The sequence below is a fragment of the Rhipicephalus microplus genome, chromosome 3, assembly GCF_043290135.1.
Source record: "Rhipicephalus microplus isolate Deutch F79 chromosome 3, USDA_Rmic, whole genome shotgun sequence".
Classification (NCBI taxonomy): Eukaryota; Metazoa; Arthropoda; class Arachnida; order Ixodida; family Ixodidae; genus Rhipicephalus; species Rhipicephalus microplus.
In genome coordinates this window covers 78,332,333-78,355,038 of record NC_134702.1, presented here as the reverse complement: position 1 = coordinate 78,355,038, position 22,706 = coordinate 78,332,333, and the positions used below count along the sequence as shown (strand labels likewise).

The 22,706-nt window shown below is 46.8% G+C and overlaps 1 protein-coding gene across 6 annotated transcripts in view; it reads right to left on the bottom strand.

Annotated features, from left to right (window-relative positions):
• The window catches only part of LOC119182883 (pleckstrin homology domain-containing family G member 5), a 759,199-nt gene that overhangs the window by 273,709 nt on the left and 462,784 nt on the right, over positions 1-22,706 (bottom strand). The window contains exon 1 of one of the 6 annotated variants that reach the window (XM_075889874.1): positions 1,868-3,253. The exons of the other annotated variants lie outside the window; for them this stretch is intronic. Coding sequence (XP_075745989.1) covers positions 1,868-1,987 — 120 coding nt within the window. The 5' untranslated portion in view covers positions 1,988-3,253. Of the gene's footprint in view, positions 1-1,867; positions 3,254-22,706 lie in introns of those variants that run through there. 6 annotated transcript variants of the gene reach the window in all.

Sequence of the window (22,706 nt, the reverse complement as noted above, 5' to 3'; positions counted from 1 at the left end):
CAAAATCTTGTCTCCATCTGGTGACACAAAACTTGGTGACATCTTCACCTAAACTAATTATACAACCAACCAAATGAATAAGTATTTTTCCATAGACTCCCCTTAAGCCTAATAACTGGTGTTATCAAAAATACAGATCCAGAGTTGCTTCCTGAATGGCCGAACCATACAATAACACCTGGAAGGGAATCTGGCGCTATAGTGTCTACGCAGGCTCATTCAGCGGCGCGTGTGCCCGCATGGGAATGATGGGAAGTGCAGGCCTCGGATCTGTTTCGGATGGATCGCGTTGAGATTCGCAACGCTTGTTTGCCGAGTATACAACAAAGTGATATAAAAGTATATTCAATTGAAACTTGCTTCAATTATTTCTGCGCAAACTTTATTGCAAAAAGTTTTTTTAATCATGCATGAGATATAAGTGAAACCTGGAAAAGTTTAACCACCAGGATGTGCATTGCACTGCCATTGCGTTGAAGATCTGGCATCCAAATGTTATAATATAAGTTTACAGCACTTGACAACGAACATGCTCGTTTTTCACTCTATAGAGTACGCATTATCTATTTATAGAAATTACAGTACAGTATCAAGTGAAAAACACCTGACGTTTCGTCTGCTGCGATGCCTGGTGCTTCTGCCCAAGTTGATTGATATGTGAGGTTTAACGTCCCGAAACCACCATACGATTATGAGAGACGCCGTAGTGGAGGGCTCCGGAAATTTCGACCACCTGGGGTTCTCTAACGTGCACCCAAATCTGAGCACGCGGGCCTACAACATCTCCGCCTCTATCGGAAATGCAGCCGCCGCAGCCGGGATTCGAACCCGCGCCCTGCGGGTCAGCAGCCGAGTACCTTAGCCACTAGACCACCGCGGCGGGGCAGCCATCGCAGGTTGTATTGCACAACAATAAAATTTCTCTTTTGTTGTGCCAACCTTTCGGTGGAGCTGCAACGTTCAGTTATTTTTATTTTTATTTTAAATACTGGCGAGCTATTCATCTATCTCCACTTGTCCACTATAGGCTGACGTCGTAGCGCTGTACAAAATGCGTCTGCATCGTGTGACAAAGGAATATGGATCGTCGCGCCACAGCCGGTAAGGAGAGTGCGTGTTTGTATTTGTTCTAAGGAAGCAAGAAGGCGTATCGCCTAAGAGCAACGAGAATAATGAAAACGTATTTCATGCTTTCATATGGTTCTCACTCTCGTATATTGAGTTGAAGAAACAAACACCGCAGACTGCCGGCGGCTTGACTGGTTACTCCTTTACCTTCACGGATTAACTCCTTTACCTTCACGGATTAATTTCTACAAGTATTCGTTCTTCCCTAGAACTATTAATAACCGGAATAGCCTGACAAATGATGTCGTTTTACACAAGTAACTGCCATTGTTTGAAAACAGCATCGCCTAAACCATCCCTACACATTGCATCGTATTATTTGTTTTATTGTAATTATTGTGTTAGTCTGTAACCCGTATTCTACGTGTTACGTTATTATGTGCTATGTTACTCGAAAAATTTGTTGAAATAAGCGTTTTTGAACCTTCGCCTTGTATACTCACATCGTACGACTTATTGTGTTTTAATTATTATTTTGTATGTACACATTCTCGAACATTTTTCCCCCCCTGCCATGATCTTTCAAACTGAAGGATCGCAGTATTTAGAAATAAATAAATAATAAATAAATAAAATTAAAACACCATTTCTTTCTTTGTCTCTCTCTCTCTCTCACACACACACACACTCACGCGCACCTATCTACAAACTTTAGGTCAGAATACTCCATGCAAATAAGCACACCATTCGCGCGCATAGCGATACGTGAGTGAGTGCGAAAGACTCGTCCACATCTCACCTGCGATAAGCCGCCCACTTCGAGGAAGGCCGGCTTGCGCGCCTTCATGTGCGAGTGGACCCGCTTCAACATTCTGACTCCGGCCGCTACGGCCTTCTCAGTGGCACGACGCAGACGCATGTCTCTCGGCCCGCGGACGCCCAAGACCCGGGCCTTCGGGTCTCACGAAACGCTGGCACGGCCGGGCTCTCATCTCGACCGGCGTGCCAGACCGCCAACGACACGCCGAGACTGCCCCGTGTTTTCGATCTTGTTTCCGGCCTTTTCCGCCGTCTCTTGACGCACAAGTTGTCGGTTCCCGCCCTTTTTTTTCTCCTTTAACTCTTATTACAGCACCATTGACGACAACGAAGCACCACTTAAAGCATATTCGCAAGCGTAAATACAATATCCATCCCGTAGGTAGACTGAGTCTGGTCGCAAGGACACACAAGAGTACGTAGAGCGGTCACTTGCCCAAAGTCTTCACTCTCGTAGAGGTCCCAGGTCCCAATGAACTCGAAGGAAACGTTGACTAGCTCATCACACAAACCAGAGTACCACAAGATTACCGATCGATTATCATATTCGTCATCAGAGCGTATAGACTAACGACGATCTACGCCACTGACATAACAGGAAAAGAGATACTTGTCGAATGTTTTCCAAACACCACCTCAAAGGAGGTCATCCTCACAAGAGGACGAGTACGCTCCAGTACCTAAGTATTCACGGGATGAAAAACACGGGCGCCCTTTGGCGGTACGTGTTCAGAACCACCGGTTTGCAAGTGCCGAGGTACACACACACACTCACACGCGGGCCACGTCACTACCACAGAGAGAAAGAGAGAAAACGACGGCAATTCTCTTCCGAAAGCGCGTAACCACTTTCATCAACGCCGACACACCAAAATGACGCGAGGACTTTCTTGGCAGGCGCAGGCGGCGGTTCGGGCAGCCAAACGCAACTGCGGCGGCGGTGTCGCCCTTTGGAGTGAGTCGCAGGCCGCAGCAGACGACACGCCGGGGGTCCCGTAGCAGACGACGCGACGCCGCCCGGTAGCGGCTGTCGCGACGGTGCCGTTTCTCTCAACTTTGTTTCTTCTACCTCACTGACGTCGCACGACGAAAAGAGGCGCCGTCGTCGATGTTTGAGCAACGCGCACCAACGTTGGAGACGGGACAGACGTCGGAGCGCGCGCTACAGAGCGCTAAAGTTGCCCACCACAGTGACGGACGCTGGCGAGGGGGCGAGCGCACCCTTGACAGCCACTCAGCGCGCGGACTCTCCGAAAGTGAGAAAACGAAGACGGTGCACGTTGGGATACGAGCACGGCGCGCGCGGACGCCGCTCGCGAGCGCTCTGCCGCGAAGCCTGCGGAACTAAAGGATAGGTGGCGCTACTCAAAACGAAGGTGAAGAAGGATGGCGCGCTCCGTATACCCCGTTTTATATACCGTGTCATTTCTTCCGTTTTATTGCGCAGTAGCACCCTAAATTTCTGTCCTTTCTTTCTACTTCTAGAGAGCATGAACATAGCGAGCGTTTGCAAGCGCTCGTTGAGCAGAGGCTTCACTTTTTGGATTCGGTCTCTGCACTGCTCCTCGAAGCGGCGCCACAGCAAACAATGTCAGAATTCGTAAGGAGTTGATGGTGGGCAAGTGGTTCTGCTGTTGGGTATTCAGGAAAGCGATTGTGGAAACAAACGCTTAGGTTATGTCTCCTTAGCATATCAGGAAACTACATCGCAACTTTATTCATTCATAAATTTGGCGTTCAATTTGCCAGGAGTATGTTCCGCTACACGAACCCCTGATGTATACTTCAATAACAACTGTGACACAAACATTTTTTTTTGGTTCATATACCTAGCATCCCACACGACTTGGACAAGAAACAAGACAGCTTTCTTTCTTTTGTTTTTCGGCTTACTCATTTATTTATTCATTTCTGTGCCTCCATGGTGATACAGTTGCTACGCGGTGCTCAGCTCTGCTGTTGACCTGAAAGTCATAGATTCGACCTCGGCCGCGGCAGTCATTTCTTTGATAAAGGCGAAGTGCTATATTGGATTCAGGTGCACGTTAACGAACCCCAGGTGGGGTCACGATTTCCGAAGCCCTCCTCTACACGGCGTGCCTCATCATCACACCGAGGTTTTGGTACGTAACACCCCATCATTCATTCATTCATTCATTCATTCAGTCAGTCAGTCAGTCAGTCAGTCAGTCAGTCAGTCAGTCAGTCAGTCAGTCAGTCAGTCAGTCAGTCAGTCAGTCAGTCAGTCAGTCAGTCAGTCAGTCAGTCAGTCAGTCAGTCAGTCAGTCAGTCAGTCAGTCAGTCAGTCAGTCAGTCAGTCAGTCAGTCAGTCAGTCAGTCAGTCAGTCAGTCAGTCAGTCAGTCAGACTTTTCTCTTTCTTTCTTTCTTTCTTTCTTTCTTTCTTTCTTTCTTTCTTTCTTTCTTTCTTTCTTTCTTTCTTTCTTTCTTCCTTTCTTCCTTTCCTTCTTTCTTTCTTTCTTTCTTTCTTTGTTTACTACTGCGTTCATCAACAGAATTGACTGATTCCTCGAATTGACGTCACATGGCAACAGGCTTGCTCTAAGACGCCGCACGCCACCCATTTTCGACGTGGAGCAACATTGCAGCGGTCGAGTGAGATGGCTTGAACGCCCTCATACAGGCAGTATTCTTCCTCCTACGTTAGCCAACCGCTTCATGTCCGCTCCCCATAACCGACTTCGTGAGGTCTCTATTAATGCACGGCGATCATTGAGAACATCGTTTTGTGTTTGTATCGATTACCGACATTAGTTTGATCCAAAGACGAGCGGTGCACACAAATGAACACAGCTTAGTCATTTCTGTTTTTTCGGCAGACTTCCTCGTGCAATAAAGAATTAGAGGAAAGTTTTCCACTCTGATGAGCTACGCCGTTGGTCATGACGGAATCAACCGACTTCCTCTTGTGTCATAATTAACATCTTATGGCTCTTCGTGTAATGGGAATCGGTTGTGAGGTATACCACACTTGATGGCTTGAACATTCCAATGAGATATGATAGCTCTGTGTGTGGAGTAGGTCGTAGCGATTGAATGTGTGCATATGCCGGCAAATTAACACAAAAATAAGCGCCATTGCATGTAAATTTTCATGCAGTCTTTCGAACAATATTCTCCGTTACTTGTCCTACATCACTTGCAGTGATTTTATTTACGCATTTGGTCAAGAAATCGAGGATGATGATATATGAGGTTTAACGTCCTAAAACCACCATATGATTATGAGAGACGCCGTAGTGGAGGGCTCCAAAAATTTTGACCACCTGGAGTTCTTTAACATGTGCACCCAAAGCTGAACACACGGGTTTACAGCATTTTCACATCCATGGAAAATGCAGCCGCCGCAGCCGAGATTCGATCCCGCGACCTGCGGGTCAGCAGCCGAGTAACTTACTGCCAAGAAATTGAGTCTCATGTGCACATATTGTTCATTTACTGCATTCATCACATTTATGTAATGACCCATTGTTGTGTTGACAGTGTAAACAAGAAAGAAAAATAATCTGCGGACTATTGATAAACCGGCACCCACAAGGGTTGCGATTTGCTCATTACAAACTATAGAACCGATTCTCCCAAGCCGTCCGAAGGAAAGTGCCGTACTAACCCTAAGCAAAGTTCATTCACTCAGTGTGTGAGCTCAATTTCATGTAAATAGACAACATCGATGAAACAAAAGTCGGCGATTTTGAAGAGAACAGAAATGCGATTTGCTATCCCACGTTCGAGTGTTAAAGGAAGCCCATGCAGAAAACTCAAAAGCCGGAAATAAAGAACGAACGATATAGAGAAAGGACACATGCACACAGTCGCAGCAGTTGACAGCTCAGGATAACACTTAACTGTGATTGCTAGAGGGACTGACAAGTTGGCTGTTAAAGTAGCTACGGGAAAATGTCTTGTTTTTTTGTTTTCTTTGTCACGCTGCGGATAGCGAAGCACACCACAAGGAAACGAGCCTAATGACATGACAACGACTGCGCTGACTGCTGACCACGAAATGCGAAGCTGCGAGGTCACAATGAAACACGAAGTTCAAGAATGGGCTCGTCACTGCCATGGCTTGTTAGAGAGCAGAGTAGAGACGCCTAGGCCTGTTGGTTTATCGTCATCATCATAATAATAATTCTCATCAGTGTCTGCTTTTCAGCTATTAGCACTTTCAGGCTCCCCACTTCGCAATATGACTGCGACAAACTTTATGTGGACTGGTCCAGACCTGCATTTAAGCCGCCTTCGCCACCTCGATGCAAGAGGCTTCGCGCCAAGCCAACCATCCGGCCTGTATCGCCGTTCACGGACAATTCCATCACTCAGTGCTGCACTTAATACATGGAGCAAACTTGTATGTGTATTTATGGCACGACGTAATACTACGCCCGAGGGCAAGCTTTCGAAATTGAAGGTGACAGAAGAGCTGAAATTCTGACAGAGTGACGCAGCCGTCTCAAACTATCCAGATGGAATCTAACCCAGGATAATTTCCGCTTCGCGCAAAACAAAACTTCGTTTGTACCGGACTGAGTGGCCATGCTACTATACCCCGCAGCATCTGTGGGCGTCCTCCTTCGCACACTGTTTACGACCGTGGGCTGGCAGCAACGACTGTGATTTCGAACACGGGCGAAATGATAGTCGAGCAAGAAATAACTAACACATGCACCCGACAGCGAAGCTAGCTCGTTGAGCTGGTCAAACTTGGTGACCTTTCAGATGCGGAAACGACGCAGCATGCTCGTGAACGAAATAAGTTCCCGTCGCGCAATGGGCTGGAAGGATACGTAATAAAAGAAAAAAGAAGCGTTAGTACTCCTCCGCGGCCTGGAGAATTTCGACACAGTGAGGGTGAAACGGAGGGACTTTTACAGCTTGGAATCGAACCACGTGCCTAAAACGAAACTTCAGAACCACCTACGCGTCATCACAGATGGCGGTTTTTACACTCCTTCCGGACGCAAGAGCGGTCATACCGAATTCGTGTGGTAATCAACGAGAGAGGAACAGAAAGGACGTCTGTCTCCGCGGCACGGGGATGAAAAAGGTTGGGAGGTAGTCAAAAGGGCGTACTGCTGCGAAACGCGCGTTGGAGCGCGACCAAAGTTCTGGGTGCCGGTCCACCATGCCGAACTAATTCAATCGAAAGTGCCTCAACTCACGCCGGAGGCGAGTGACCCGCGAAGGCACGTTTTTTTTTTACAACTGACGTCATTCAGCGACGACGAAAGGAACAGAAACTCTGGATGCTGCGGAGATGCACGGGGAAGCGATTGTTTCGGGAGGGCGAGGGGTCAGGTTGATGAACGACAGAGTGTGTTTGTGCGGGAAAGCTAATCGAGTAGATTCGTGCGAGTTTCCTGCGAGCTTCGTTTATGGTCGTGGAGAATTCTCGCAGGATGAGTTTCGCCTCTTCGTCAACTTCGTTTACGGAAGTTGAACCGAACTCTTTGTTTGCGGCCTCAGTAATTTTCCTTCTGGTAAAGCGACAGTCCGTTAGGTTAACGTTAGTTCTCTCTGTTTACAATAACTTGGAAATTCGCTCATCGTCCATGCCCCTGTTAAGTCGACGTTTTGGAATCCTTTCATTGTTCGAAAAAAGGTTCGCTCACTCGAGAAACGGGCAAGAAAGCTGACGAGGTATACCTTGGGAATAGGAACGAACGTACAAACACGCATGTGCCACTAACCACGTGCTGCATTTAAGTGGGCGCACAGCCGCTTTTGGCACTCCGCTCGAGTGATCTTGCAAACAACTGCAGAAGTCTTAATTGAGAAGCAGTGTGGGCAATACACAATACTTACAAGGTGTCTCTGCTATCCCATTAAGCAGTGCCTTAAAAGTAACGTGTTTTCCCTAGAATAAAAGTATCAGCGTAACTAGACCACATGCATGTCCAACGTCGCTGTGACAAAACCGTGCACCTAGGTGGTATGCGAACCGTTGAAAAGACTCTAAATGTTTCATCATTTATTGATTGGTTGGTTGATTGGTCAACCGATTGCTTGACTGAGTGATTGGTTGATTGACCAAAATCTTGAGTGATCGCTTGCTTGCTTGAATGATTGATTGATCGATCGATTGATTGATGGAAGTGTCAGTTAATTGGTTCACTACATGATTGACCGACTCACAAACCGCTTGATTTGTCTTCCGAAGTGATGCAAATGCTGGGCAGGACGTCGTAATTGCGTCATCATATCATTTCGGAAAGTCGGAGTTACGATGTAAAACGTGTGACGTCCACTCCACAGGGGCCTACACAGTTATTCACTGCATCTCGCGGTGAACACTGGCACGCATAATACGGAGGCTAAGACCAATCAACTAAACTATCGAAATGACCATCGGTACAATCCCTGGTCACTTATAAATAAACGCCTTGGCACTGGATACGTGTGCTGCGGGATAAGCGATTCCCCGTATCTATTGAATGCGCCACGAGTGACACTCCCCACGTGCACTCGCGCCATTAGTAGGTCACTGGGGCAGCCGGGTGTGGCAGTCTTGTCTTTGCCGAGAGCACTATGCTCTCGGGCTGGTACAGCCAAGAGTGAATATATTGATGAACCTCACGTGACGACTTGACTGCTCGGGGCTTCCCCACAAGATTCGCCCGCTTCAATCAGCACCACGCCCAACAATGTTTGCCCAGCACAAATTCATCGCTGCGTCGTATTCACACCATCTATAAACCAAATCGAGTTGAAAATGGAATTCCCCGGCAGTTTTAGGGACATACGGCGTATAAGCGAGGCTCACGTCATCTGGGGTTACGTGCTATGGTTCGCATCTCACTGCAAGCAAGCAGAGCGAGTTGCGAGTTGCACCCAGGCGCTAGTGTCGATTTATGCGCACACGACTTCCAGCCAATGTGTTTGCTTCCGAGAAGAAGCGTATCTCCAAGCAAACGAGAGTGCCTCGATGCCCGCTCCTCCGCGGGGGCGCGCGCATCGAGGCACCCTAAAGCAAACTTAAAGCAAGCGTCCTCACGCGGCATTTCCGCACGAAAGTCCGTACAAGTGTAAGTCGGATGTTTATCGACTCAAGGTTTCGTCTACATAACCCCTGCAATTGTTTTGCGTGCGCAGAGTACTGAATATTAGCTTTGCCAACAATTCATACAAATATATTTATATTTCTGGCTGTCTTGTTTATATCTGCTTCTTTATATCTATATATCTATATACATCTAGATACAGTAAGGGCCAGTTGAGATTGAATGTGTGCATTGCATACGTTCACTTTTCATATATGTCATGCATTCTATACTCATACATTTCAGCTTTGTTGTTGTTCTCGCATGTTCAAGAACGCACAGAGCTATTCGCGTCGCGCAGGCAATCAGGTTACGCCCCGCCGCGGTGGTCTAGTGGCTAAGGTACTCTGCTGCTAACCTGAAGGTCACGGGATTGAATCCCGGCTACGGCGGCTGCATTTTCGATGGAGGTGGAAATGCTGTAGGCCCGTGTGCTCATGGGTACTCACGTGCTCAAGTTAAAGAACGCCAGGTGGTCGACATTTCCGGAACCCTCCACTACGGCGTCTCTCGTACGTAATCACATGGTGGTTTTGGGACGTTAAACCCCACCTATCAATCAAGCAATCAGGTTTCGGATTGCGACAACATTCGAGAAGCCGGCTGCAGATACACAGAGACGCGCCTTGCGCCGAACGACAACATCGTTGCATTTTAGATGGCACAAAAACAGTGACCCGGAAAAACATAAACGAACACATGCGTTTCAATATAAACATTCCCTGTTAAGTTTTATACGATATCAGTTTCTTGTGGTAGCACAAATTCGATATCTTTTTATCAGATTTTTTATTCATACACGAAAATAACACGGGAAGTTAGGCTACATTAAAGTCTGCTATCTCATCCACATGATTGTATTATCGACACACACACACGAACACAATCACACACACAAGGAAAAACTAGAAAAAATAGAAGAATAAAAAAAGAAAAATATTCAGAAGGAATTTCTGATGCATATACCTTATCCGGTTTCTAAAAAAAATTAACAGATATTAAGGGAAGAGTGCAAGCCATACACGGCGACCATATAGATTACCACAAATAGAGTCCTTAAGATAGCTTTTTACGCATTTACGCATAACGTGGCTATGATATATGTTCACTAAAGGCACACCGCTGTGTATACTTTCTTTGGGATCATGAAGCACTGCCTTTATTGTTCCGTACGCACTGTATCGTGAACAGCCCGTCCACTAGCGTCTCCCTACGAATCCCTGATGATCCTCCCTATAATCCCCAACATAGCAATGTCCACAACACCCACTGTCCTGCCGCGCGAAGCTCAATTACTATCCCATCCGGAGACGCAACTAGGCGAGCATCGCCCCCCCCCCCTTTTTTGTCCCTTAATTCCGCCCACTTTCTTAGCGCATACAGCTCTGAGCACACTTAGAAAACTCGGCCACGCAAAGGGGGCTATATCAAAGCCTCCAGCGGCACTTGCCCAATAACCCAGTGCCTTCACGTTTAATGGTCTCTGGTCTTATCGTTTCTCTCGCTCTAGTCTTTCTTTCATTTATTTCATCGACTAATTTCTTTTATGCACCGTCCTACCCGCGCGTGGGCTCGGCCATTCATTTCCTCATTGTGCGGGCTGCAATGCTTCTACGTCAGCACGTGCGCATGCTGACGTCAAAGTGCCTTCTCGAAAAGTCAGTGTCATCGGCCGCTCAAAGTCTCGTAATCCCACAAGGCGAGCGCGTTCTTAACTTTCTCTGGATAAGAACATCGAGGGAAAAGAAAGAAAGAGAGATAGAAGGGAAGAAAGACCAAAAGAAAGAAAAAAGAAATAAAGATAGAAAGAAAGAAAGAAGGAAATAAAGAAAGGAAGGAAGAAAGAAAGAAAGAAAGAAAGAGCGGTCGAATGACTGATCTTGGAGACACCGTCATGGGATGAAGGAAGCGTTATTGCAACGGCTATTCTTCCAGAACTTCCACAGAGAAGGAGTGAGAGAGAGAGAGAGGCTGTCTCGGCGGAAAGCTTACGGCCAGGTTCTGATTTTTTTACTCACGTGCCACGCCGTATAACGGTAGGTCCCGCACCGGAAGATTGCATCTTCACAGAGAGCGCTGCCTTAACGCGTAGCTAAAAAACAAACTATAGTAACGACACCCTCTTTGGGACTCCTTCCGTATCGCGAGAAAGCGCGGCGCGTGTTTTGTTTGCGTGCCGTCGGGCGCGCCTTTTCTGATTGATCGTCGGCAATTGCGAAAAAAGGCGAGTCATTAACGAGTGAGGCTGACGACGGATGTCGAGACGAGGCTCGTGTGGTTAGATGTACGGTTAGAGAGCGAGAGATTGAGAGCCGATCGCCTTGTTTCAAATGTAATACGACGGCACCGCAGCACGCCTTCGTCTTGCACGCATTGCGACCCACATCAGGGGCGTAGCCAGCTGGTGATTTTGGAGGTTTCTACGTCCATTCGCCCCCAACGTGAAAATTTTACATTTTGTACGTGTATACATACTAGGTGTATCAGAAGCCCATGCAGGTTCGCACGCAGCGTCTCTCATAATCATATGGTGGTTTTGGGACGTTAAACCCGACATATCAATCAATCAATCAATCAATCAATCAATCGATCAATCAATCAATCAATCAATCAGGTTCGCACGCACTCACCCCGACATAGAATAACGTCACTGTACACTCTCTTTTCTCTCTGATTTTCTCTCTCTCTCTGCGGGACATGGTTTCGTTTTAGGTTGAATTTATCCAGAACAGCGCCACAAGCGCCACATATAAGACTCTGGAGGCCTCGGGGAAAATCTGGGTAAGGAAATTGCCCAGGCTTTCTTTCAATTACATAGCTCAGACCTTCTGTAGCGTTTTATTTGCCTGTTGGCTGCTAATGAATCATATAAAATGATACTTTTTCATTCAAAACTGACTCAACGGGAGGCAAGATTTAAACGAAGATATGTGTAAAAGCAGAGCCTCAAAGGTAAGGAAGAAGAAAGAAACTCTAATTGGCATTCTCAAGGTGTTTTGAGATCAAGTATGATTGTACATTCTGGCTGTGAGGTAAAGTTGGTGAATAATCTACAATGCGTTTAAATAAAAAACAACAACAAAATTATGCTGAAGGCTTTATATAAGTTTGACAGGTATACAGGTACAGATCATTTTTTCTACAAGAAGAAGTTTGCTTTCATTTAGTTTTATTGTCCGTCAGTTTGGACCCCCCACCCTCACCCACTTTGTATTGTTGTCATGTCAAAACTCAATTTCATTGCCATGCCGCTACACCGCAGTAAGATGAAAAGTAATCGACTGTGTTTTCACTGACGAATTCTACTCCGCTATTTTGTTCTTATCTCCGTTGCGTAAAGCAATGTGGTATAAAACGTTAAGTGAAATGACAATTTGTTCAAAGCGGTGACGCACCTACAGGGATGCTGACCGGACGGGCGTGTTTACTCGCAGGACTGCGTAGCAAACATGTCGTCGAAGGAAAGCCTAAAAACGGACGGCGAGGTTTTCCGTGAAGACCATACGATGTATTTTAATTAAGTCCTAGTCACCCGACCGGTCACTAGTCACATTTCCTGGTACACTCTAGCATATTAATACTACTGCTTAATTAGGTGGGAAGCCACGCTAGTTGCAAAAGAAAGGTCTTCAAACGCCCCCTTTTCCGTACCCGCAAATACTCACAATGCACGATCTGCTCGCAATGTGGCTGCGTCGCCTCCAGCTCTCACATACTGTGGGACTACATCGAACATCCCGCCGACCCTCACCCAATGCGAGGGAGTCGACCATTTGTACGATTCGAAAGGTGGCTATCCGGGACATTACTAAAGCGAAAGCCTTAGGCACCTCCTCAAACAATAAAATTGACTGTTGGCGGCAGCGTCACCGAGCGATGCAAAGGGTCATTGCCACGTTATGACGTCACCATATGACATCATCGTAAGGACCCGAATAACCAAAAAATTGTGACGTCACAATGTCATTATCATGATATATGGTTCAAGCGGCGCGTGCAGGACGAAGACAAAAAAAAAACGAAGAGCACAAACTGGTGCTGCATCATTACGCGACGTCATCACGACGTCAAGCGATGACGTCTTCACAAAACATTGACGCTTGGCCAAAAGTGCAACGATCACGGAGGCTGTGCAATAAAAAATAAAATACAAAGAGCCTGCAGTGTTTCCGATCCCAGAGGCAAGGTGAAACTATGCTAGGTGCAGAAAGGGTGGGGGTGGGGAATCATTACGTTCAACGGGAAGAAAAAGAGGAAGATGGTTGTTGCTATCCAGTGGTCTTATATGGGGTAATGCATAATAGACCTAGCTGGGTTTTTTTATTTTTATTCTTTTTATTAGTGATGTGCTTCACATTGTTGGCGCCTTCATGGGCACTCGCTGCCGCAGAGTTTCCTCTAAATACGCTAGAGGGAACTACGGCGCTAGTGGACCTGCAACGCACGGTGCTTCAGTGAGCATTGTAGTTAACTAGAAATAGGAATGAGGGGTAGTACACAGATTTGCCTAATTTTCGTACTCTTGGCTCCGGTTGGCTTCGTGTGGCTTGGAGCTACTTTGTTACGAAACAAAAAGATCAGCACATGTTCGGCAATTACACTTCACTACCGTAACCTTTTAGGCGTGCCCCGCCGTGGTGGTCTAGTGGCTAAGGTACTCGGCTGCTGACCCGCAGGTCGCGGGCTCGAATCCCGGCTGCGGCGGCTGCATTTCTGATGGAGGCGGAAATGTTGTAGGCCCGTGTGCTCAGATTTGGGTGCACGTTAAAGAACCCCAGGTGGTTGAAATTTCCGGAGCCCTTCACTACGGCGTCTCTCATAATCATATGGTGGTTTTGGGACGTTAAACCCCACATATCAATCAATCCATCTTTTAGGCGCATCATTTCAAATCAGGTCCTGAAGTTCACAACCCGCCCGTTCTTTCTTTGAAAACAAAAGGTAAACAAAGCAATAAACAAAGTCAGAAGTGCGTTTGAGGCTCACTAGCAGGAAGACTATAGAGAAATCCATGTACTACACATCGTTCCCATGGTCGCTGAACGATCGCAGCGCCAGAGTGCCCTCGAGTTAATTTTAGGAAACTCTATGCCCTCTACGCCTTTTGTGAGCAAAGAACGAGCGAAACTAATCTACGCGTAGCTTATACGGTGTCCATGAACACCATTCGCGCTGAAACGCGGCCGCAAAGTACGGGATGCTGACACCCCGACCGTGTCCTCAGTAGCTTACTAACAGCTCATACAGCAATCGTGGCTGGGCGCCCAAACTGTCTCGAGCGCCCGAAACATATTCCTCGAAGACGGGCCTCTTCCCCCTTGCGCCCTGGCAGAGGTACAAATTGGGGACTCACATGCGGTGTATGACTGAGCCGTCGCGTCTTGCTTACAAAGGCGAACACGTGTACTCGGAAAAGCCAGCAGCCGTTGCACGCCGAGACATCAACGTAAACATTCAGCGCGCCAGGCAGTGCGCTGAACTTGACTGCACAGGTGTTTCCTTTTTTCGCGGTAGTTGATCTATACACGCCGACAGCACCTTGCAATGTGGCCATAAAAAAATAAAAATAAATGTAAAGCAGGGGCAAGGGATAACCTATATTGCGCCGGGTAGAGATGAGCATGACAATTTTTTTTTTGTTCCGAACAACACACGCCAGTCCGAGTTTTGCGTAGTTGGTGAGTAAATTCCAGTGTCTGACTGTTTTAAGCCATGTACAAAGTATTCACGCAAATAACCCTAATTAGCTTTCTGTTCCCATCGATTGGAGCAAATATGAATGGGAATGAAGAAGAATGAACCTTATTCGTCGGAGTGAGCCTACGGCAGCATGATTCAAGGTGGGCGGCGACCCTATAGTCCAGGGCGCCGTGAGCATGAGCTGACAGCCAGCCCCGTTCACTAGACATCGCTGGTATTCTTTCGCGGAGACACACAGTCCAAGAAAGCTGTGGAAACGTACGCGCCATCGCTCAGTCACACCGTCCCTGAGACTGTCTTCCCGGTATTTAAGCGCGCCCGAGCGGAGCACACGAGATTAGTAACTACTTTCGCAAGGTCGTCTTCGTTGGTGGCCAGGCGCGCCACGTTACTCCGGTTGCCATACGGCGTTTAAGTTTCTGACCGGCGTAGAAAAGAAAAACGAGCAAAAGGCGATAAAATGGGGACAGTTAAAAAGGAAGGTAGACAAGTTTTCCGGGGAAGTCTTAAGCGTAGCTCCGACTACAGCGACCCCGCGTGATGCCGCGTTTATCCAGGGCTATTCAGACATCGTCAGTGGCCCGTCGACCTTTCCTGTGAATTTTTTTTCTTGCAATGATGACGGTGTTGATGATGAGCGAACTTTATTTAGGCCCAGAAAAGAGGCAGGGGAGATCCCACTACACCCGGCTTGTTCCATGTAGGGCCCGCCAAAAAGATTTTTCTGTACTTAGATGTGTCTGCGATGTCTTGACCGATTCGCTTGCATCACCTTCTCTCGTCCAGCTTCTGTGAGAGAGGACAATTTAGAAACAAATAGACTACATTATAAAACTTTAGTTGCGAATTCCTCATTGTTTGTTGCCGACGAAGCCTTTACAAAATAGCGCTATCTCAGCGGGAAAAAAAAATGCGCCTAAGTGACGCTGTGATTGCCGCTGGCCAATCTGACACCATTGCTGCTCCATGACGACAAGACTGCGCGGATTTGAAATCTCGTTACAAGTATGAAAAAAAGTGTTTGTCACGAAATAAAGGTACGTATTATTTCGTACAGATAATTATTGTTATATTTTATATGAGCACAGCTTTAGAGTCATGCACATTAAGACTTTGCACCTGTTGGAAGCCTTAGAAAAGCGGGATGCTTTGGAATCAAAACAACTTGAAGAAGTAGGGAGTAACAAAGAAAAACGTACAAAAGAAGAAAAACTAAACTTCACATTTTGGGTTAATTACCAACGTGTCAATGCAATTATACACGCAATAAGAAAGCCAGCTTCCCCCATAAACGTGCCTCATGGCCACATCGTGGCAGCTGAAACATTGAAATTTTACTACTTAGGTAACAGTTTTATTTCACTCATTTTTCCCATATAATGAGACAGCATACGACACTGCCATATTAGGATAAAAGAAGAAAAAAAAGAACGTTTTAAAAGAAATGCCAGAGAGTCTTTCCCTGCTTTTGTTGGGGAAGCCTCCTGTAACCTAAGCTGCACTGCACTATCTCGCCACAACGCAGAAAAGCCCACCCTCCGAGTCTTGGAGGAGACCAGAAGTAATGCACGTCTGACGCCGCCGCCACCGCTGAATGGAAGGACGTTTTAATTCCGGCAGGATCGCGGCGGCTTCGTAGCGAAAGTCGAGGAAGAAGGGGGTGTGGCAGGAAATAGCTCGCTGCCTTTAGCGATGGCCTCCACTGTGCGGCGGACACCGGCGCGTAGCAGGGGGTCCCCCGAGGCAGTCGCAGATATTAGCGTTCTCGCCGGAAGAGAATCGCGGTGACGTAGAGTGTGGCTGAAATATAGCCCGCACCGTTCCTTATTTATACGCGCCGAGCTATATGCGGCGAGCGGGCGATTCTAATCCTGACTCTCGGCGTGAATAAACTGCGTTGACCTTCGCGATAGACCCGAGGCGCGCTTCTTATGTGTGCACTCCATGCCACGTGCTGAGGCAACGTATGCTCCTGTGCACGCTAAAGAAAGAAAGAAAGAAAGAAAGAAAGAAAGAAAGAAAGAAAGAAAGAAAGAAAGAAAGAAAGAAAGAAAGAAAAAGAAAGAACGAAAGAAAGAAAGAAAGAAAGAAAGAAAGAAAGAAAGAAAGAAAGAAAGAAAGAAAGAAAGAAAGAAAGAAAGAAAGAAAGAAACATTTATCACACGTATGGGTTCATCACGCGTACAAATTCTGTTGATCTGACAGTGCAACACGATAGACGCAGGTAGGTAAGTGAAACTTTTCGTCATTCCCTTCCCCACGTGTAGAGGAGCTATCCAGGCATAACCCTGCCCTTCCTTTATTCTCACGAAATCTCTCTGGGAGCTGCAAATACGCAAACCACAGTTTAATTAAGAGGACCATCACAACTGGAGACTCCGGATTGATATAGACCACGTGGGTTTCGTGAGCGTGCACGTAAACAGGCGTACGCTGTTTTATTTATTTATTTTTTTATTTTATTTATTTATTTATTTACTCACTTTCACTTAGTATTCATCAAAATACCACCGCCATGGCCTGCGGTCGAACACGTGACCACCTCCACCGCAGTAGCTAGCTGCTGAGTCATCGTGCTGCCGAGTTATTGGACGTGGGTGGGATTCATACCCAATGTGGATTCCTTTCGAGGGGGCAATACACGAAAACACAACTGCAGTTCTCAGACTCCAAGTGAATATTCCAACAGGCCAAAAAATTAGATCGCTCTCTAACTAAATGTCGCGGATGCTATGAACATCATAGTTATGCCTCGTGAAACCCTGGGGTGGTGCCAAAACAAAAAAGAAAAGGGGGGGCGGGGGGGTTGGGCACGGAGGCGAGCGTCGAAAAGCTGACGAAAGGCAAGCGCCTCTCAGCGGTTTCGAAGAAGGTCACTTGTCGAAGGTGCCCCCTCCCCCTCATCCCTTCTTCTCAGGAGAAGTATACTTCCCCGCCTGTATAGAGACACGTAATAATTTATATGCTCTTTAATGACTGAGTCTTCCCATCACTCATGAGAAGGCATTATTAGGAGTGGAACTGTATAGCGTGATCTTTTCTCGGACATAAACGAGTCTTCGTTATTTTCTATTTATTAATGTTTTGTCAGAGAGATGGCAGCAGTGATTATTACATTACTGAGGCATCTCTCGGTTTGAACAAGGACCAACAAAGTTTGCTGGGAAGGCCGATGACGAAAAACCTACATGTCCTAATAAAACGGTGTTGCGGTTGGACGAAAAGATTCTATAAAAATACTGTTACTCACGTTGTTGCATGTTTCCTATGCGCTTCTCCAGACGATGAATGCCTTCCTCGTTTTTCAAAGACCTATTTTGTTTTTCAATCGATTGGTCGGTGCTGTATTTTTGGCTCGAAGGTGATTCCTTAAATCTCTTTCCTTTGCGCTCTTACAACTTTTGAAGTGCACTCTTAAAACTTCGGATGTGGAAGTGGTGAACACTTGGTTTTGCACCGCTAACCTGCTCTATGCGAGAGACACGCTCAAAACCATTCAACTTATGAGCAGAAAAAAAGAAAGAAAAAAATTGGGGGAGGACGGGAAAGGGGAGCCAAAGTGATCATTGCCATCGGGCTCTTCATCTTCAACGTCAGCGAACGAACAGCGAACGGATAAAAGAAAGAATTAGTTCCTGGAGAAATTCGCGAGAACCTTCGCTGAGAACGTCGCCACTGTGCTTCCGTGAAGCGTGTCGTACTCTCGATATGAAACGACGCACGCACGCACGCGCAAACACACACACAAACACACACACAAACACACACACAAACACACGCACAAACTCACACACTCGCGCAAACACACACACACACACACACACACACACACACACACACACACAGACTACGCGTGACAGCAGAGTGATGCATTGTGCTCCTGTGTCTTCACCCTCTCGATCTGGCCCAGTGCCATTGAACGCTGCTTTGCAGGACTGAAATGAAAATAGATGGGCGCGACGCCCACCGGTGCGCAGTGGCGAAGTCTTTGTGCATGGTTCTCGGTTTCCATTAGATAAAGATGAAAATACACCAGGCGTCTACAATGAAATTTCCAAGCGATGGGACAAAAAAAAAAGAAGACAATAGTAGAAGTATGCTGGGGCACAGAGCGACCGCCAGTGAAGAAAAAAAAATGGCAGCACGTCCACGGAGTGAATGATGGATGGTGGGACGAAGCATCCGTCCGTCCATTCGTTCTTGCTTCCGTTCATTCGTGCGTGCGTCTGTGTGGCCGCCCATGCGTCCATCCGCCCGTCCGTGCGTGCGTCTGTTCGTGCGACCGCACGTTCACCTGTGCGTCCGTCCCTGCTTTCGTCCATGCATCCGCTCCTGCATCCGTCCATGCGTTCATCCGTCCGTGCAGCCATCCGTGCGCCCGTCCATGCATCTGTCTGTGTGTCCGTTCGTCCACCTATTCAACACTCCAAGTACCATCTTGCATCTTTTCATCATATATTCCTCATATAGAAGCACCACCATCCAGCGGACATTCCAAGGACTGAACGAGAGGTGGCACACGCACACTTTCTTACGGCTTGCGCTTCGTGTCTACTTCCCACCTTTAACCACCTCGAGTTCATGGTATATACTAGTTCACATGGCACTGCGGGCCAACGCTCGCTAAACCATTGTAAAGCCTAGGAGGTTACGCCCAGCGAGTATAACGTAGCAACCATTTCTTGTCAGATAGGGCTCAATGTACATGCCAATCTCTGCTGATGGGGAATGAGAGACAGGAGAATTAGGCTTTTACTTTCTTACGGCTTGCGCTTCGTATCTACTTACCACCTTTAACCACCTCGAGTTCATGGTATGTACTAGTTCAATGGCACTGCGGCTCAACGCTCGCTAAACCTTTCTAAAACCAAGGAGGTTACGCCCAGTGAGTATAACGTAGCAACCCTTTCTTGTCAGATAGTGCTTAATGGACATGCCAATGGCTGCTAATGGGGAATGAGAGACAGGAGACAGGAGGCTCGAACCCGAGCGGACCCGGGTTCGAGCCTCAGTGTGCCATTAGTGCTAGGTCATGCCTGCCTAAGGCAAGTTTGACAACAAGTTAGAAGCACTGGCGTAACAAAGTGGTAGAATACTGGGCTGGCACCCAGCGGACCCGGGTTTAAGCTTTACTGTGTCATTAATGCAAGGTTTTAACAGCTTTCGCTGTAAAAGAGTGTTTGGTACCACCGATTTGAGGACAACGCCGTCTCTGCCCCTAGCTTGTTACGTTGTGGTTTATGTAGAACGACTTACAAAAACTAAAATTGCTTTATTACTGCGGCTAAGCTCTTCACCAGAACATTTCCTATCCATAACGCGTCAAAATAAAGGTATTGATGATTGATATGTCGGGTTTAACGTCCCAAAACCACCATATGATTATGAGAGACGCCGTAGTGGAGGGCTCCGGAAATTTCGACCACCTGGGGTTCTTTAACGTGCACCCAAATCTGAGCACACGGGCCTACATCATTTCCCCCTCCATCGGAAATGCAGCCGCCGCCGCCGGGATTCAAACCCGCGACCTGCGGGTCAGCAGCCGAGTACCTTAGCCACTAGACCACCGCGGCGGGGCAAAATAAAGGTATAACTGGTACCTATATAAGACGCCAGCATCTACCTGAAGGTATAGATTAAAATGTTCTCACTGAATGTGGGCCTTAAAGCCAAGAGGTTGATGAACTTCTTAAAAAGAATCACAAGTATGCACAAACCATGTTAGACTTAGATGGCGTCAGGTGTGCTGAATTTTACCCTTAGCTGTGATAGCATATTTTAATGCTTGTCAATACTTAGTGTGTGCAGTGATATTTTTTTCTGTCTAACATAACATGCCCGAACCTATCCTAACATCTCAAGTGTTCTTTTTCCCCCTTACAGTGCCGAAAACCGGATTTACTGCTACACTTAGAATCTCTGAATTCACATTTTCTTTTATTCCTTTTGCACACTACAAATCACCATATCGGCGTTTTGGTAACCACGTAGCCTTGCCGTACAATTACATTGACGCAATTACGCAATCCATTGAGAAAAAAAAAAAAAGGCTCTGCGTAGGCAAGCAGCTTCAAGTTATCCAGATATAGAGGGTAGTGAGGATTAGTTAAAACAGGACAAGGAATAGGTAGAAAGAGAAACTATGCCATGAAAGTATTATTTTCGGAAGAATCTCGGTGGTGAAAACAAACAACGACAGTAAGTTGAAAAAATGAATATGTCTGGAAGCGGTATGGCGCAGGTGGCACTAAGGTGATATCAAAAGTTTCTCCTTACCAAGGTAGATAAGATAGCCGGAAAGGTAACAGACATTAGGTCATTCCACTGGAGTAGAGGTAAAAAACACAAATAAGGAAAAAAAAATAAATAACACGACCATGCCTACCTTCCCCTTACCGGCATTTATCGAGTTTCTTCTAAGCAGCAAACCATACGGCAACGTTTCGCAGAAGTCAGTTTCATGCTCGGAACAACGCATAAAGCACCTCTACGCGCGGCACCAATAAAGGAGCTTGAATACGTTAAAAGTGTTACGAAATTTCCTCGAACGGCCTTCGCCGGGCAAAGAATCAGGGACAAGGGAGAGTAGACGGGAGAAGCTATAGGACTGCAATCATCTCGAGCTCCAGGATCAAACGATGGTGCCTGAGGAAACAAGAGTACGCTTTCTCGCATTACTAGACCGTCGAGCGGCAAAGCTCCAGTCAATAATAATGATAACGCAAAAAAAAAAAAAAAACTGTTCGTATTTAAAGAGGAACCAGCTTCGGGAGGAAACGTTTTCTTGATGCTGCACCTGGTGCGATAATATGAGTGGTTGTAAACACAAAGTGGACGATAAAAAAAAACCCACACAGTCATAACACGTTCAAAACACGAAAAAGAACATTACGCAGCTCAGAGATTTCGAAGTTTTGGGAAGACTAGTGATGCAGGTTAAAAAAAAAAAGAATGGTGTTATGACCCAAAGTTTGTTCGTGGCGCACGTTTCCGGCGGCAACGTTGATGCTGTCCAGTGTGGAATATCGTGTTTTACGGAGCTATACTGCGGCGTTTTCACGACCACCCGTAGGCACACTGGGTTGAAGAACCTGGTCTCAAGAAACGCGTAGCACTTTTGCTAGCTTTTTACAATATCTTCTTAGAATTGAGAGTTTGTGGTAAGCCTTTACCCGAGCTGAGGCAGACACGCCGATGAACGAGCGCTAGAAAGGTTTCGGGATCACAAATTTCTAGTTTTGGGATTAACGCTCGAGGCCACTGGTATCCGTATATCTGATTTTTGCAATGACATTTCAGCGAGACGGTATACTAACGGCATTTTACGAGAGAGAGAGAGATAGAGAGAGAGAAAGAGAGAGAGAGAGAGAGAACATAAGGAGAAAGGCAAGGCGGTTAACCAGGGCTGAGCCCCGGTAGGCTACCCTGCATTGGGGAAGAGGAGAGGGGGAAGGAAAGTTATAGAAGAGGAAAAAAAAAGGTCACTGACTGGGCCGACGCGTAACAGTTTCACATCACAAACGGTCAAACAGGCCGGTGTCTTTGAGAAACATTATACGACATGATCGCAAATAAGGAAGGGAAACAAGTGAAAACAGCGCCTGATGTCAGCTCCAGTAGGATACACAGCCGACCGACTGAAGCGCGGCAGCGGAACGAAATAGGCCCGTTCACTCACTCGGCCACGTACTTGGAAGGCGGAGTCATTTACCGTCCCACTCATGAGGTCAGTCTAGACTGCGCGTCCATTGGCGAAGTCTTGTGTAGATCCGCCTTTGAGGAGGAACTGTCGCGGAATTGTACAGCTTTATCCAACTATAATTTAGGATAACCGTGGTACGTTACAGTATACACAAGGGAAAGGGTTGGGGAAACTTGAAACTTAGAAGAAGAGTAAAGAAAAAAAGGAAGAGAGACGCAACGTCAATGTCCAGCAGTCTGTTTGCGGTGTATAAGGCATCAATGCCAGTCTACAACCACTCGTGAATGTCTGTTGTCCATCCCAAGTAAGGAAAATTAGTTCGTCATGTATGTGCATAGTGAAGTTGAGTTTCTGTGTCAAA